General features: G+C 38.0%; 1 protein-coding gene across 2 annotated transcripts in view; it reads right to left on the reverse strand.

Annotated features, from left to right (window-relative positions):
• Positions 1-17,472, reverse strand: part of EPHA3 (EPH receptor A3) — a 228,999-nt gene that overhangs the window by 34,216 nt on the left and 177,311 nt on the right. For both annotated transcript variants that reach the window (XM_082076386.1, XM_082076385.1), the window contains exons 8-11: positions 15,270-15,372; positions 14,743-14,810; positions 10,405-10,530; positions 3,596-3,781 (exon numbers count right to left, since the gene is read on the reverse strand). In XM_082076386.1, the coding sequence (XP_081932512.1) occupies positions 3,596-3,781; positions 10,405-10,530; positions 14,743-14,810; positions 15,270-15,372 (483 nt within the window). The remainder of the gene's footprint in view (positions 1-3,595; positions 3,782-10,404; positions 10,531-14,742; positions 14,811-15,269; positions 15,373-17,472) is intronic.

The raw sequence follows: 17,472 nt of genomic DNA on the forward strand, positions 1-17,472 counted from the left end.
CAAATTTCTGTAAGAAATCCACATACTTTGAAATCAGGAGACAGTTGCCTGGTTTCTGTATAAAGTCAATTTTATGACATATCAGAAGACTGAAAATAGTGTAAGAATATATGTCTTTCAAAGTATTAAGAGACCATCTTACTGCCTTGCTCACCCGTACTCAGAAAGCCCGAAGTGCAGGATTCTACTTTCATTCAGTTAGAAACGTGTCCATAATAAGAAGCATATGCTCTGAAGCAACACGGTGCACTTTTAAAAGAACATTCTGCATTCATTTATCAAAGCACAGCCGTTTATACACGATAACAACTTGTGTCAACAGTGTTGCTGAAATTTATTACACTAACAGGCTACAAATTGCTGTAAATTATTAGTAAACTAAGCAGAACATGTGTGCTGGTTATTAAGACTACTGCCTACAGTGCGCCCAGGAGACCAGTGTAGTGGCTGGAAAAGGCAGAACAGAAATCTGTGTGAAGTGGGGGAACAATTCTGCACTGGAGCCCAGGACTGAAGCCTCATCTGGTGAGTGCACCTCCTTCAGACTGTGGTTGGGTTGTCCCACTGGCACACCACGGCCATCCCAGCTTGAGAACTCCTCATAACAAATGGTCCTATTATTGGGATTGTGACAATTACAGTTGTTAGGAGTTGCTTCAGAAGGTCTGCTTAGTATGAAGAGCTAGATCATTGCTAAGGGCCACCTGTCAAAAAGAATTTGCATAATGAAGAAAAGGTCACATCACCTGTTTGTCATGCATTACCTGCACTGAGAACGATCCAGCAAATACTCCAACAGACTCTCTACTGACTATACATAAACTAACACTTGTGAGTGTGCTTTAATAGCTATCATCAAAAAATATGAACAGCTGTTAATTTTATATTATGGTATATTAGGTTGGTTTAGAAAAGCCAAATCCCACTACCTTCTCATCCTATCACACTATAGAATGTTAAAGAAAAGAAATTATTATCTTTACTTGCATTTATGCCATATAATTTTACCCAGCAAATAGTTCCAGATCAGTTTTCTAAATGCCTGTATTCAAGCTATCTGGAGAGGGTGTTGTAACCCTGAGGCTTTTATTGATTTCAGCTGGGAATATTCAGAGCTTGCTCTCTCATACTTAAATGTGACAGGCAGCTGGCACTCCCACCCTCTCCGAAACAGATAGTAGTCTACTGTGAATACAGCTGAGTAGCAAACTTACTAATAGTCACTTATAGAGAATACAGATGGAATTAGTAGTGCACATTCAAAAGCAATGCACAAATTCCTGCATGCACAGCAATTAAACTATTTTCTCAAGTGCCACAGAAATACAAAATGTAACAAAATAGATCTTAGCTCAGCTGTGTACAGACTGATGCTGGCATTTCAAGTAATTTTGGGACTGCAAATCTTATTCTGACTGTACAAAGCGTGTGTCATTGAAAAGCAGAAGATAACTCGGATTTATACAGGCAGATCTGGCAGCCCTTTCCTGATGGGACCATGAGACCTAAGCTGAAGAATAACTTCTTTGTTATTTAAATCAAGCAAAATAGACTTTCATGAATCACACCCAGAGAAAGCATTATTATTGTAATTATGTTTCTTCATAACATATAGGGTTTTGCATACTTCAGACTAGTTATTTTTAGACACATTCTTGTGGGTTTTTTTGTTTAAAATAATTTGTTGTAGTAAGCTACAAAATTCAAGCCTATATTTGTAAAACCTTGCATCATGCAATTTTAAAACCAAAAACCCTTAAAACCAATAAAACCATCTACTTAACAACAAAAAATCTGGTATACTTCTACCCAGTTAAACTGGAAATGCACATTGCAAGCAGCTGATTGAAATGGCAACAATGTTCTCTGCCAGCAGAGTCCTCTAAGATGAACTAGGAAACATCCTACTGATTTTTTCCACTCCCCTGAAAAATCTCAGAGAATTCCTGGGTTGTTTTTTTTCTTTTATTTTTTTAAGCATACCCCATATAAAATCTTAGTGATCTCCCACATAATAACTACTGCAGGACTTCGATCATTAAATTTACCACCTTATGCTGCAATAGATATTTAGAAAGTATGGCTGATGTCTCTGAGTTTATATCTCATGGAAGAAGCCGGTTTTAGTACTTCATGCAACCTCTTTTCTGCTACCAACTATTTCTGCCTTTCCACCTCAAGGCAGAGGACAATCAGCAGCACAAGCAATGAAGAGTCAGAACTTGCCTAAATGAGGCAGCATCACCAGCACCAAATCCCAACAGCTGCTCATAAGGAGAAGAGCACGCAGGATCTGGGCAGCTTTGAGGAGACTACTGTGGCTGCCATGGGAAAGCTGGGTAGGACCTTGAGGACCAGCACCACTGTTCAGGAATGCCAGTTATGACTTGCTGGTATCTTAACAAAAGTGGAGCTGGAGAGGGTTCTTCAAATATATTACTTTTGCAGGAAGGTACCATGCATGGATGGAGGTTTTAATTATTTTTTGTCTCAAAAAGAGAAGGTGATTTGTTATCAAAAACATGAACAAAAATATACTTTAACAAAAACAAACAAAACCAACCAACCAAACAAACAAAAAAACCCAAACCCAAACCAAACCAAACCCCAACCCAAATCTGTAACAAAAACACCCAAAGGCAGATGTAGAAAATTACTGTTAGTAAATATATATATATATTATCAAAGAAATAAAATAAATTTTACTACCAATAAACTAAAGCTCCACATTTTGGGTTTTTTTTGAGATTTTTACTAAGGGGATCAGGATCTTTAAAATGCCTCATACTGGTACATACTGAATATCACGTGGAGTATTTTGCTGGCATGAAAATCATGTGGGAAAACGTTTGGACTAGTATCAGTTGCTGTAGCCAGGTAGGCTGTTCATTAATTTGTGCTAATGACAAAATCTAATGATTTAGTTGACAGCCGAACATATTGCTTCAGTGTAATTAGGAAACATTAGGATATCAGACTCCAGGACTCCTAACAGATTATCAGCAAGTGCCTCTTGGCCACTTTGAAGCAATTTGTAGCTCTGGAGTTTATTAAACCTGCCAGTTTATTACTGAACTGCACTGTTCTTCAGAAATGCTCCTTCTTCTCCATGTTCCCTCTATTTTTTTCAAGCAGACTGTTATTATTCCCCATTTTTTCCCAGCTCATCAACCTAGGGTACTGTTTCTGAGTTCTCGCCATCCTGAGAGCATTGAAACAGTGAAGCTCCTGCAGTTGCACTGTGGGCAATTTCCTCCAACACCACTGTTCTTCATTGGATCCTTCAGTGTGGGCTTAGCTGGTGCTTTCACATTGGGTAATTTTTTTCCTGCTTTTGAGGAAATAACAACTTAAGTTGCAAAAGCCAAGCTATGTGTTTCTGCTGTTATCTCTTTTGAAGGATATTTGGTATATATCAACAAGGTTATAACACAAACACTTCCGCAAGGGTTTGCAGAGCATAAACATGGATGCTTCAGTTTTCTATTTGCTTTTGCTCTTCCTTGAAAGATCAGAGAATCACAGCATAATTTAAGTTGGAAAGGACCTCCAGTGACGCTTCCCCTGCAAAAGATATATCCCCGTCATATCTTACTTTTAGTGACGACTCCCTCTAATCGAATTATATTAGGGTGGTCAAACTGTCCCATGATGCTTGCTTCTCCCAGGAAGTCCCTTCTCTGTTTTTCAGTGTAGCCAACTTTCAGGGTTTTGATAGCCACTGAAATTTCCTTTTTAGAAGGCAGCTTTAGGCGTCCACTGCACACTTCTCCAAATTCTCCTAAAAAAGTGGAAAAATTACAAAAGATGAAATGCAGTTATTTCATGGGGATTTAAGAAAAAAGACATAGTATTCAGCAAAGGCCCCTGAAGTGTGGTGTTTACTGCTGGGCCACTGACCCAAAGGAGGCCTTCCGACAACTACTTAACATTTCCATGCTTGGGTCCTCCATCTGTCAAACTGGACAATGTCACTTATTTACACAGTATATCCAGAGGACTACAGAGCAGAGGAATGCATAAATGTTACCAGAAAATTCACTTTCTGTTTAAGTTGATGCACTTTGAGACAATAGTAGGAGGGCTAACTGATTAACACACAGGTATCAGAATAGTCATGCACCCATTATAGCCTTAATTTCTACCAGAGATAGTGGAGGTCCCACATATTTTACTTATTTCGATTAAAATAGCAAGATAATTAATATAAAATGAATTTATCTACAATAGCTGCAAAGAAAAAAATAAATCCATGCGGATTATCTTTGTTCTATCGTTATTCAAATGGATTTAACTGTGCAAATATTTACTGTCACTATGGGACTACAGGACCTGATAGTCCACCATGAATGTTGTGCCCACTGTATATTGTGTGAGTTCTCTACATAGAAAAAGGCAGATATCACTGCATGTTTACTTTCATACAATGCTGTTTATCCTTTGCTATGTAACAGAAGACGAATGCACAGAGGAAATTATCCTAGCATTAAAATGAGAAGTATTAAATATATTGACAAACTGCTGAAAGAAAACATCTCACTTGCATATTTCTGTATTTAATTAATAATTACATAAAGCATATAAGGAAGTTTCAGTATCTTAAAAGACATTTGAGCAGCAACTGACTTTTTATTCCCAATTATCCAACCCCCCCACCTCAGATTTTATATGATATAATGAACTGCACATACAATATCCCATTTAAAATTACAGTAGCAACTGTTGCTTTAATGATAAAATAAGTAAAATAAAACTACAGTAAAAACTGTGAATGGATAAAACATACAAGAAATATGATGGTAAGAATTGCCCCACAAGATTAAATAAAGGTTTGTTTGCATGTTTGTTTGTTTCTTTCCTTTCAAGAAACTAGAGGGTGATGCTGGAGGGCTCTAGCACTCATTTTCCAACAGTACATGCCTTTTCAGGTCCTTTTGTCAAAATACATGAGATCTGAATATAAACAGCCCCTCATATGCCGTATTTTGTCAAGTGGCTTTGTATAGAAAGTTTCACTTGGAAACAAACAAACCCTATACATCTACATCTATCTGGCATAATTTTTATTGAAACTGCAAATGTGGTTTTTATTTTCATCATGGAAAGAGTGATTATACTGCTTACATATGAGCTTTTTCCAACTTAATGTGTAATGATCCTAAATGCAATAGCATTACTATTCCTCTAAAGAGCAAAGGCTGTTGGAGCTTATTTGCCCACAATGATTCTTTCTTTATCTCTGCAGCTGATTGTTTACATTAAGCAACATCTGTGCAAACTAAAAATGACCAAAAACCACAGAAATTAGATCTATTTAATAGGCAAATTTAAATCGTGTTGCTCTTCATAGATTTAAAGCTCAGAAAAAAATGTGCAATGGATTGACAGCCCTTCACCATTGACTTCAGACATGATACCACACGGGACACATTTTAGATGTTATGGTCAGCCCATTTATCTGCAAATTGAAATTAATCTTTCATCAGCTTGCCACCAATATGGTTGGCATATGACATGGCAATGGCCATGTCCCATTTGTGGCACTGCAATTTAGCAATGATAAAGGGAGTCACAACAGTAACCAGAATCTTAACAGTGCTGTGTGTTCACGTTCAAAGCTCAGGGAACTGGTGTTTTTTATGCACAACAAGGAACGAGGAGAGAGACATAACAATAGTTTTGGCTTATCAAAATTATGGTTATAAATCGGATGGACACCAACTCCTTTTTCTGTACAAGAGGTAAACCAAAGAATAGTTGCAAATTACAGTAAAGGTCAGGTAGATCAGAAAAAAAATCCTAACAATAAGGACACTTGGGAAGTATAAAAGACTTTTTAGGGAGGCTATAAACTCTTTTATCTTGGAGATTGTAAAGAATAACTATCTGTCAAGAATGGTACCTAACAAGTTCTGTTCTGGGCAAGGATGTGGACTTGATGACCTCTTGAGGTCAGTTTTCAGCTTTATTTTCTAAGGTTTCTCTGTTAGACAGCCAGTTTAACCAAAAAAAATGAACATGTGTCATAGAGCAATGCCCTTTCTCTGTTGCTAACCCAGGCTAGATTTGAGTAAACAACACAGAAGTGAATGTCACCATATCTTATCACCAGCTGCTGAGCTGCTTCATCCCCTAGACATGGTACTGTGCTATTGATGTAATATATACATATATACTACTAAAACAACACTTAGATTACATCTATTGTTTCTAACATTATTTGTATTTCAGGCTGCCAAGAAAGGCAGCAGCTCAGGAAATGAGTTGTAGAACCTATTACTAGTAACTAATGGGTGTTGAGTTCTGTTTAGAATTCTTAATTAAAAATATTCAACCTCTGCAAGCCACATGATTGGTATACTTTACCAAGAGCAAACACTGCTTCAGCTCAAATACTAACCCCAGCTCAATACTGTCAGAGCACCACAAAGAGGAAGACCAAAGCACATCTTGAAAACAGAAGGAAGGGAAAAAAGTGTTTGAAATAAATCTTGTAATGTCCAGCTTCGTATTCCCTTTTCTCTAGGTTTTAATGGTCCAAAAAGCTATAAGAAGCTAACCTCTTAAAACTATTGTTCAGTTACTGTCAATGGAGACTATAGTTATTATTTCAGCAAGCAGTCCAGCAATCAATCCTTCATTTCTGATCAGAATTGTATATTTGATATTTGTTTGACTTTTCAGAAGGAAAAGGTTATGGCTAATGTCCATCAGCACAGTCCTATTCAGCTGTGATTGCACAATTTAGAACTTGGGTGATTAATCAGATTCTACAAGGCCAGTGGATGCTGTAAGAGACTAAAAGTTGTACCCTTCATAGCAATGGAGCTTACTGTTGTCTGTGGGTATAAAATGGGTTTACTTTCTTGGAAAACTATTTTGATGGAAAAAGCTCATTGTGCAGCATAACTACGTTAACCTTTGGTTCTTTCATATACATGGCAGTATGGGTGTTATATAACTTCAGTCAATGCCCATAGTGACATGCAGTTACACTACATCTTTTTCCTGCAAACCATTTCAATATGGTCCTAGTAAGAAATGGGCTGGATATCATCAGATATTGTTTAGGAGGAACAAGGACTTGTGTTTGACTTGGAAGGTGGAAAACCTGGCACAGATTTTAAGAGATGAGGTTGATGGCTTTTCATGTAAAGCCTTTCTGAAGTGTTTACTTTTAATTATGCTACACACATAAACACCATATAACCTACCCTGCAGACTACTTACATGTGGAGAGCAAATACATATTAAGAGGGCTGTTCATAATATAAAGATCTCTCTTCAGGAGATCTTAATTTCTTTTTAAATAGGCTACTCAGGGCACCAGTGAATGGAATTTGCTGTGCATTTAGACCCAGGGGACAAGTAAAAATGACTCTGTGAAATTAGCTACTCCCTTTACTTTGCTGCGTTTTAAATCATGATTGTATTGCTGTGCACAGAACTCCCTTGGAGCTGGAGAGGCACCTAAACTGAATGTTTTGTAAACCTTGTGAACCTCAGCAACATTCTACAAGCCCTCACTGAGACACTGCAAACCTTCACAATAAGTTCACAGACAGATAGCACCTAAATTTTAGAAATACTTTGATCAGCAAGATATTATGCTACAAGCACATTTAAACTTTGAAAGAAAAGCAAATGCTTGCTTTCATGTTCGGCAAAGCACAAACTTAAATCTATCCCAAATCAATAAAGCGCTTTCTGTAGTATTCTCTTGCTGTCCAATTGGATTTAAACTTCTTACGTGGTTTGCTGAACTGAAGTGAGTTGTTTTAAAATAAAGAATTACTGTAAAGAAAAATATGAAAAAGTGGCTCCTGACCTCAATTTTCTTATGCTTAGCCTCCCACTAAAATCCCTTGTGTTTTTCTTGAGGTTCTTTTGGACAAGAGTATTTCCTTATTGCATTTAGGTGTGTTTTCAAAGCTATGTAAGCTGCCCTCTATTCTCCAAGATTTCTGGCTAAAGCTGTGAAAAACTACTTGGAAAAGATTACTTGCCTGACTTGAAGGCCTCATTACTTACGTCACACTTCAATGCAGTTAAATGAATCCCTTCTTCTCATATCACTGTATTTTTATAATTTCATTCACACTTGCATTTGTAAAGGAGAAGGGCAGGAAAACACCAAGTCATTCACTCAAATGAGTCATTGACTGAAGTAAGAGACAGGAAATGCTTTTCTGCTTTTGAGGAGGAAAGAATCATTCCTGCAGAAGCAGCCTTGGAGGCACTTACTGTGAATGCAAAAGCTACCATGTGCTGAACATGACAGCAGTGTAAAGTGATGCTATGAATGCATTTTGGAAGCTTCCAGCCCCTTGTAGCCTGATTTCACCTGTTCTTCCCTGCCTCGCTCAAGACTGAGACAGTTAAAGTTGTTCATCCTGGAGAAGAGAAGGCTCTGGTGAGACCTTAATGTGGCCTTTCAGTACTTAAAAGGGGCTTGTAAGAAAGATGGGGACAGATTTTTACCAGGGTCTGTTGTGACAGGACAAGGGGTGATGGTTTTAAACTAAAAGAGGGAAGATTCAGGTTAGGCATGTGGAAGAAATTTTTTACAAGGGTGGTGAAACACTGTCCCAGGTTGCCCAGAGAGGTGGTGGATGCCCCATCCCTGGAGACATTCCAGAGCAGGCTGGACAGGGCTCTGAGCAACCTGATCTAGTTGAAGATGTTCCTGCCCATTGCAGGGGGTAGGACTAGATGACCTTGAAGGTCCCTTCCAACTCAAATTATTCTATGAATCTATGGTCTCTGGCAACTGTTAATAGGGAATATTAACTGTAACACCATATGTAGTTTAGTGTCATAGTCTCCAACAAATGGTTTCATTATTATCTTGAGTCCAAGTTTCAAAGTCGAGGACCTGCAGGAACCAACTGTCACATTCACTGGAGTGGAGGAAAGGGACTGTTTTTCAAACGACTTGAATCTTTTAGGACATATCCCTTTTTTGAAGCCTCTCAGAAACCTCTCTCCATTTTCAGAGGTCATATTTGGAAAATGTTGATTTACCTCTCATTCTCATGTGCATGCTGATTAAAAATAGGTCAGAACAATGAGCTATAAAATATGACATATCCCTGATTCTTATTAATTTGTTTTCTAGATTCATATACTGCCAAGTTTAGAAACAACCCAAGTTTAGAAAGCTTACTTGTGTGAATGAATGCTCCTGAAAGCCTTAGAAGGAAACATACTGATCTTGGACTTAACTTTTCAGTAACCCTCTTAGCTTTGCTCATGTTAATTCTCTGTTATGTGCAGTAAGCAGAGCTTTGCTGCCTTTACTGAAGATGACGGAGAACAGTGCACTCTTGTGGGGCAAAATTAAAACCAGCAAGGAATAAAAATTCTACCTTTGCAGAAAATAACCTAACTTCATACAAGCAGTTGAGTAGCTGCAGTAAGAGATGATGAATACTGTTTCCTTTTACTGGGTGATTCAGGAGGGATGGAGAGTACAGTAGCTTGTTTTTTTGCAAATGAAAATATTTTGCTGTGCAGAAGGAGTCTGTGTCTCTCACATCTCATGATTTTAATTCAAATAGTAAGTTTAGAAAGAAGAAAAAAATCAATAATAATAGAACTAGTAATTTTCAATGGATTAAAAATCAATAGTAGTTCTCACAAATGCTTTAATTTAGCAGGAAAGCTAACACTTTATGATATTCTGACCTGACAAGACAATCTGCCACTTCACTTCAAGGAGCAAGCACACATCCTATTAGGAACTACATGCTGCGTTGCAACATGCACAAGTCAGTGTGATGAGAATTTCTGTAATCTGGCTCCTCTGCTACAAAATCTGCTCATTTCAACAGTTTGGTTTTTGTAAACCAAACAATCTATGGCGTCTGTACGGCTCAAACAATCAGTTATCAGACAGACAACCCTTTCCTCCCAAATCGATAATTCAAATCCAAAGCACTGACCAAAATCAATCCAATGACCAAAGGTCATTGCAGTCTGATGGATGTGTGGTGACTGGTATGAAATGAGTTTGTGGTTTCACTCAAGGCATAATAGTCAACAGTCCTTTCAAGGGAAAAAAAGAAAACATCTTCACAGTTGATACCATTTTCTGTGCTGACAGATTTTAAAGAGAAACATAAAAGTGAGGCTGAACTCTCTTCACTCCCAACAGTGCTGCATCCAAGTGTGGGCTGATGAATGCTCTTTGAAAAGCTGTCTTACTTCCTGCTTTCTTTGGGGAAAAAAATAGAACAGTAAGCCCTTAACTTTTCATATGCACTGAAGTCAGCTGTAAAATTGACCTACTAATTTGATGACTTTAGAACATTTTCTTTCCAGGCACAAGTATAAACTTAAGGATGTAAAACAGTGTATCCAACAAAAGGCTATCTTTAGTTCAGTATATCTGACGGTCATTACCTGCTCCAACTACTTTATCAATGGATATGTTAGAAGCATCCAATTCCTTGGCAAATTCATGCACAGCTTGATTGGGATCTTCATATGTATGCGGATCTACGTAAGTTCTCAGGCCTGGGAGTTTCACTGTGTAAAAACAAATTCAGAGAGAAAATGTTACTTAGACTTAATTAATCCTTCTAAAGAAAGCTCATGAGAGAACAGAAATCAAGTCAATAGAAGAAAAAGGTATACTGCTTCTTCAAATCAAACTGCTTTGGATGGGTCTCCAGGAACCTTAACATAGAGTGAAAACAGAGACATAAATGTAGTCGTTGCACCCAAATCTGAAAACGAATTTAAAATATATCTCCACTTACCATATTTAACTGCTTTTCAAATATTAAAATACTACCTGCCCCTCCCAGCTTGGTCTGTTTAGATGCTGCCTTATATTGTCCCTTTCAAGGCAACAACAAAGAGGCAAGGAACAAAATGTATGATGCTACAGTCAACCTAAAAAGTTCTTAAGCATATATTAAGGAGAATACATTAAGTCAAGCTTTTTCTTTCCAAGCCCTCCAACAAGATGCACAAGAAAATTATATGTGAACAAACACACCTCTACCTCAATCCCTCTGCTAGTACATGCAAGGAAAGTAAACAATTATTCTTTTTACTAAAGTTTGGTTCTAGCATGCAGTAACCTTAACATCCGTGTTATTATTTTGTCCCCCTCTACCTTTTCCTGGCCAGGGATTGTTTTGTTTGCCCAGGGCAAGCACTAGTTCAAATGACTGAAAGACTTTAAAGGCAGTTTCAGGCTCTCCACATCTCTTCGTCCAGCAGGACTGGGGATGAGGTGAACAGGTTATCATTCCCAATCCTTCTCTCCAGCAAAGGTGCTGAACGCAAAGCATAGCCTCATTCCCCTCCCCAGCCCAAGGTCCTACTTGTGCTTACATGCAGTACCTTGTGTGCCTACCTCTGTATTCAGTTTGGAACACAAAGATATTTTGTTAACAAAAAGTGAAATATCTGTTACATTCAGCTTGAAGTTTTCTGCTCCTGACAGAAAACCTGCATTCCTGGACGTGTATTTCCCTTACTGTGCCAGTTGGCCTTGTTAAAGATATTAACTCCTCCTACAAACACTGCCCTAACCTACTTGGGAATATCCTTTCTACCTTGGCATTATTATACTGTATCAATTTGTTGACTGCTAGAATAGTTAAACCTTTTTTGCTGGGTTACACAAATGGGAAAAATGCCTTTGGAGCATTAGTTAGAGCACACCATTGTTTTCTCAAACAATCCCAAGTGTATGTAAAGAAAATAATAACCAATTTTTGAAGATTTATTGGCCTCAGTATTGACAAAGAAATGATAAAACTGAGTTCCCAAGCTAATTGCCTTGAAAACAATGCAAACTAAAAGCCATGCTCTTAACACAAGGGCTGCGTGTGCTTGGCATTAAATGCCAACTGTGTTTCCTTCAAGAGCCTGATGATTACAGAATTACTTGCAAGTAAAACAAAAAGTAATTGGCTGTATATTGCTGTTGGTTAAAAATCTTGTAAATGCTCCTTTCCGTCCATGCTGAATGTACATTACAGGCTCCCTCATACCTCCAATAAAAATAACAACAATTAAAAGCTTCTGCACTGTGGGGTTTTTGGCTGCGGATTTTTAATGCTGACCCCAGAGGTTCCCAAGATCAGGTGATGGTGACTGCAAGGAGAATAATCCCTTCACACCAATAATTAAGGGCAGCCTGTATAGTAACTGGGTTCTGTCATGAAAAACAGATAATAAACACATGCACATGTGTTAAGCTGTACTACTTTACAGCTCATTCTGTGCAAACATAATAATTTACATTTTCATTTTAACAGCATGGATTGCCCTAAGGGTAGCAAAAAAATAAAAAGGACCTAGCCAAAGAAGGCAAAGGGAGAGGATCTGAGGAGGTGAAACATTTTTGCTCCTTTGAAGTAATATTATAGGATTTGTAATAAGGCTGCAGGGAATAGTTCATGGCTGAAGCCTTTTTTAAAGTAATTCAGTATAAAGTGACTGAAATAAACCAGCTGCTGTATTTGAGATGCTGAAAGTTTACGACAGCCATGGAAGTTACTTTATCCTTTTTTAGTTCAGAGGAGCAATTTTCTTATCCTTTGAGAAAGACTGTAACTTAGTAGAATAAAGTTACAACAGCCACACACATACATAGAAATTCTAACAGAAAAATATCTGCAAAATCAATGAATATTTTCCAATAATTTCTAACAGAAATACCAGTTCTTGTTCTTACTACACGGTGAATCAGCATGGTACTGCTCAGAAAACAGTACATAAATAACTAAAGCCAAATTAAAAGCAATTTAATCCGCAGGAATTTAACAGCACTTGCATGTTTAAGAATAGTGATTGCTGCTTTCCATTGTGTGGGAGTAAGGAAAGCAAACTCTGACCTGTTATTTGTCTGTGACACTTTTTTTACTGGCTGCTTTTATTTTATAACCTCATTAAATTTGGATGATGAAGCATTAATTCTATGGGCCACATGTAACTGTATAGATTTTTTGAGACTAGTTGGTTAGCAGTGCTTGGGCTGCATGAAGTAAACCCACTGCTACAGCTTGTGTACCCCTTGACACTGCAGGGGAAGCAGCACACGTGTTGTGGATATGCACGCTCACGGTTCTCTGGAGATAAGGAGGAGCTCCAAACATAAAATAAGAATAATATGAACAGTCAGAGAACTATTACTTCACTGTCACAGGGCTAGGAAGCACTTCCAATTCCCAACTACTGCAGGTAAATACCTCATTAAAATGTTAGTTATAGTTGGCGGGGAAGCATCTGATTACGGTACCAACAGCTCTTTTCTTGCAGATGGTACAGTGCCACTCACCTTTATAACATGCTAAGCAATAGAAATATATGGTTCAATATGGTTTTACACAGTGCAGCAGGATATTTATCTGGAGCTGAAAGAGTTTCAAAGACAAACTACTGCTTCCTATCAAAAACATGCTCATTAGAAAAAAATAAATTTCCAGTCTTCGTGCTTATGAAGGACATTATTTCAGCCTCAAAGGATGAAAAAAATCCAAAATGCCATGATAGAAAAAAAAACAAGAATCCCCCCCTAGTCCTGATCAGGAATGTTAAACAATGACCTTCCTCTCTTTCAGCTCCTCCAGATCCAAAACTAATGTATTTCTGTTTTAAAGAGGGTATGGATGGAGCTTTGACTGTGATCTAGTCTTCATGATTCACAGCTCCTTTGCTGTAGAAAAGTGCTGAAGGGTTATGTACATTGTGGAAAGGACCCAGGATCAGAGAGGAGCTGATACACCACAGGATGACATTCCACTCCAGCCATGGGCCATAGCAAGCTCCTTCTCCCTGGTAGCCAGGACACTTGCCTGCATTCAGAAAATCAACATTTCTTCTCCTAAGCATCTCTTGGATGGGATTTTGCTCTGTGTTGTTCCTTTCACAGGGCATGGCCAAATGACGCAGAGTAGCCATTAATAAAGTCCCATTCAGCCTTACTAAAAATAGGTACGCAAACATCAGAAATAGTCTTCATGTTTGGCTTTTGAACATATTTCAAAAGTAGCCCAGGTTCCTCAGGATGAGCAAAACCTCATAACTATACACAATTTTTGCGTTACAAAGACAACGTTAGTCAATAGAAAGGTTATCCTCTTAGTCCTGAATAGGGCACAAAGCAAGCATAGACATACACATTCTTGAAAGGAGAGAATCAGGACTCGAACAAAACATGTTTGTAAATAGAGCTGGATTAAAAATAAACCCAAACAAACATTAACTTGTGTGACACTTGTTTAGTATTTATTCTTAATTTAAGCAACTACTCCAAATCACTTTTCAGTCTATGCTGAGACTAGTTCCAAACCTTATCAAGCAAGCAATTTTCACAGTCCCTTCTGTAGTCATCAAGACAGGTTTCATTGATTTTATATATTGCTTTGGGAAAAAATATGTCATTTCTTAGACTTTATACAGCTGACAATGAGGAAGTTGAAGTTACACTCTGCATTTCAGTAATGCACAGCAGAATCCATATCGTATTGCTAACCAGACGCATTGTTTGAACATAGACAGCAATGTTTTGCTCATTACTAACCTGAACACAGATGAAAGAATTTGAAACAAAGAATAATTGTTTGGGGAAAATCTCCGTATTCACAAGAGAAGAGATAATTCTCTTTCCAATTTCACCTTCATTTAAGTGAGGTATGACTTTTTAAAAATGAAAAATATCAGTTATCTAGGGGTTGGATTCAACAGATCTGGAAGTATTGAAAGACTTCAGTAACTTACAATGGCCATTCCCAAAATGTAGTCTTTTCTCATCAGCGCTATGTTTAGACTTCTTGTATCCACAGAATCTACAAGTAACAGAGAAAAAAGAATGAATATAAAGAATTTTATATGTTAACTGCAGGTGGAAACAGAATAAAATGTTTTCCCTCCACAATTAAATGCCTGTTTGAAATTTAATTATATTTACATTCTGTGTGCCCTATAGAGGCATGTTATGTTCTCAGGGAATTTGAGGAAATTGGTTAATGAGAGGATTTGTTGATTTTTGACCCCTACAGTTTAATTTTACAGTTGCCTAAGAATGTGTTTATAGCATTTTTTAACAACTGCTGCATGATTGGGGCTGCTAATGTTAGCAGGCTCATTACCAAGCATGAAGCAGTATTCAGAGTTCCTGGGCAGCAGACAAAGAAGGTGCAAACCAGCCATGTTACTGCCTGATGACACCCAATTTGCCATGCCCATCAAGGCCCCTCAGGGAAACGGAGGTGGGAGTAAATGTGCAAACCAGAGGATAAACTAACCTGCCAATCAAGATGTACACCACAACAGTGAGGAGAATAATGGCTACTGCCGCTGAAATGGCAATCATTACGACCTGGCTATTCTCACTGGAAATGGAGAATGCTGGAAAGTTAACATAAAAATGTATAAATAACTTTCCCCATACATAACATTGATTACATAACAATTGACATTCGTATAGAGAACTGACAGATTGAGTCATCACGGTTGGCATTTGGTCTCATGCCAAATATTTAATTTACTAAGTAAGTTTTCACCAGACAAATAAATACAAAGGAAGAAAATAAAAGACTCCAGCCATCTTTAACAATTCAACAAAGTTGTTTCTGGTACTGCTGATTTTTATTCTTGCTGATTGCAGTAACTGATGTTAAACTGATATTTATACATAAGCACATATGTAAATACAAACACGTATATTTTGTCAGAGTCAGTAAGGGCTTTTTCCTTAGCAAGAAATCCCTGCCACTCAATACTCATCACCCTTACCCTCACTTCCATATGATGGAAAGCGCTTTAATGAATTAAGCTTTCCTGTTAAGCTTGACAGTATCCCCATGAAGGCTGTGAAAATTCAGGGCAGACAGAAGCAGATACAAGGACTATCCAGGGCTAATCAATGCTTACAGCAAAAAGAAGGGCTATTTTCTGCCTTACATTGGATGCTTCCCTGTGGTCCCTATGCATGGAGCTTTGGTGCACTAGACTGCTATACAGTGACAGGACAGGACACCTTTAGATTTTAGGTGTTACGAACAATCCTCAGCAGATACCTATTGAACTTTCCAGAGCACAGCAAAATTAGGTGCCCCAGCACTATGCTTCAAGTTAGCTGTCCAAGCTGAGCTGAAAGCTAACCCTCCATGCCCCCAGAAATCAGACAGCTTGTATACGTGATTGCTTGGAGTCACACCATTCCTCTTGGGAAGAAGATTCTGTTTATTACAAACCTTCAACTGCAACCACGTAGTTATGATAACTTGGTAATAAGAATAAAGTTATGACATTTGTTGTCTGTGTAACTTGTACACTCGTTACTGAGATGTGCAATTCTGTGTTCTGCCATCACCCACATTAACAGACAGCTACTTTTTTCTTTTTTTTTCTTAGCATTACATTGCAGAGAAAACTCATTAACCTCTAAATTATGAATTTTGTTATCAATGCAATTGAATTCTTCTCCTTGCTGTACTTGTCTGTCCTATCTTGAGTTTCAGTTTCATCCAGTATGCCAGAGCTGCATGTCCACATAACAGCAATTTGTAACTATTTTTTTAAACAAGAAGCTTGTTTGCTTTTCAGAATAAGAACTGAGATGGGGAAGGAAGAAGTGGAGATGAAATACATCATATATCTCAAAAATACATGGGTAGCAAATGAAAGAGCATTTGCCTCAATGCTACTCTTCTTGGTTAAAATATTGTTGCTTTTAGCTGAGCACTTCTTACATCATGGCTTCTCAAGCCTTATCATGAGTACATGAATAAGCCTTATGAGAGTGTATCAGAATTATAGTCCTGAGTTGTGTTACAACTCTGATCAGCAGATATGAGTCTTCCTTCCTATGAGCCTGATCTTCTAAAAAGCAATCTTTGATTATGCAGCATCATTCAACACCAGTGACTGGGTATCTAGGCAAAGGCTGACATTTTGATGCATTAAGCCACTTTCAGCTTCTAGCAAAGAAAAGGTCTGATTTACTATCTAGTACGAAGTGATGAGAAAGTAACATTTAAGACTACGAGCTCTATTATGAGTCTTTCTGATATAATAACACAACTTGTAAAGAACACATCAGTTAAATAATGTTGTTATCTGAGCGTTAGAGAAAAGAAAAAGGAGTGCCAGACAAGTAAATAACTTCCCCTAGGCCACCCAGAAATGTAGTGACGGAGAGGAGAACAGACCCAAACAGCTCAGCTACTCAAGTGAACCACCATTCTTCCCAGCCTGTGCACATTAGTTTCACCTCAAGGCCAAGCAGGAGATATCAGCTACGCTTCACAGCAATGTGGAGAATTACACACTGACCCACAGGAGCAACAGACCAATATAATACTAATTCTCTTGGAGTAGGGGTTTATAGCCCATAGGGTTCATGCCATGAAGTTGGAACAGCATGAGGCTGTGAATCTGGTTTTCTGTCGGACCTCCTCTCTCGGTAGGTATTGATTCTGGCACAAGACAGAGGTTGGGTAGGGA

The sequence above is a fragment of the Streptopelia decaocto genome, assembly GCF_964273445.1.
Source record: "Streptopelia decaocto genome assembly, chromosome: 1".
NCBI lineage: Eukaryota > Metazoa > Chordata > Aves > Columbiformes > Columbidae > Streptopelia > Streptopelia decaocto.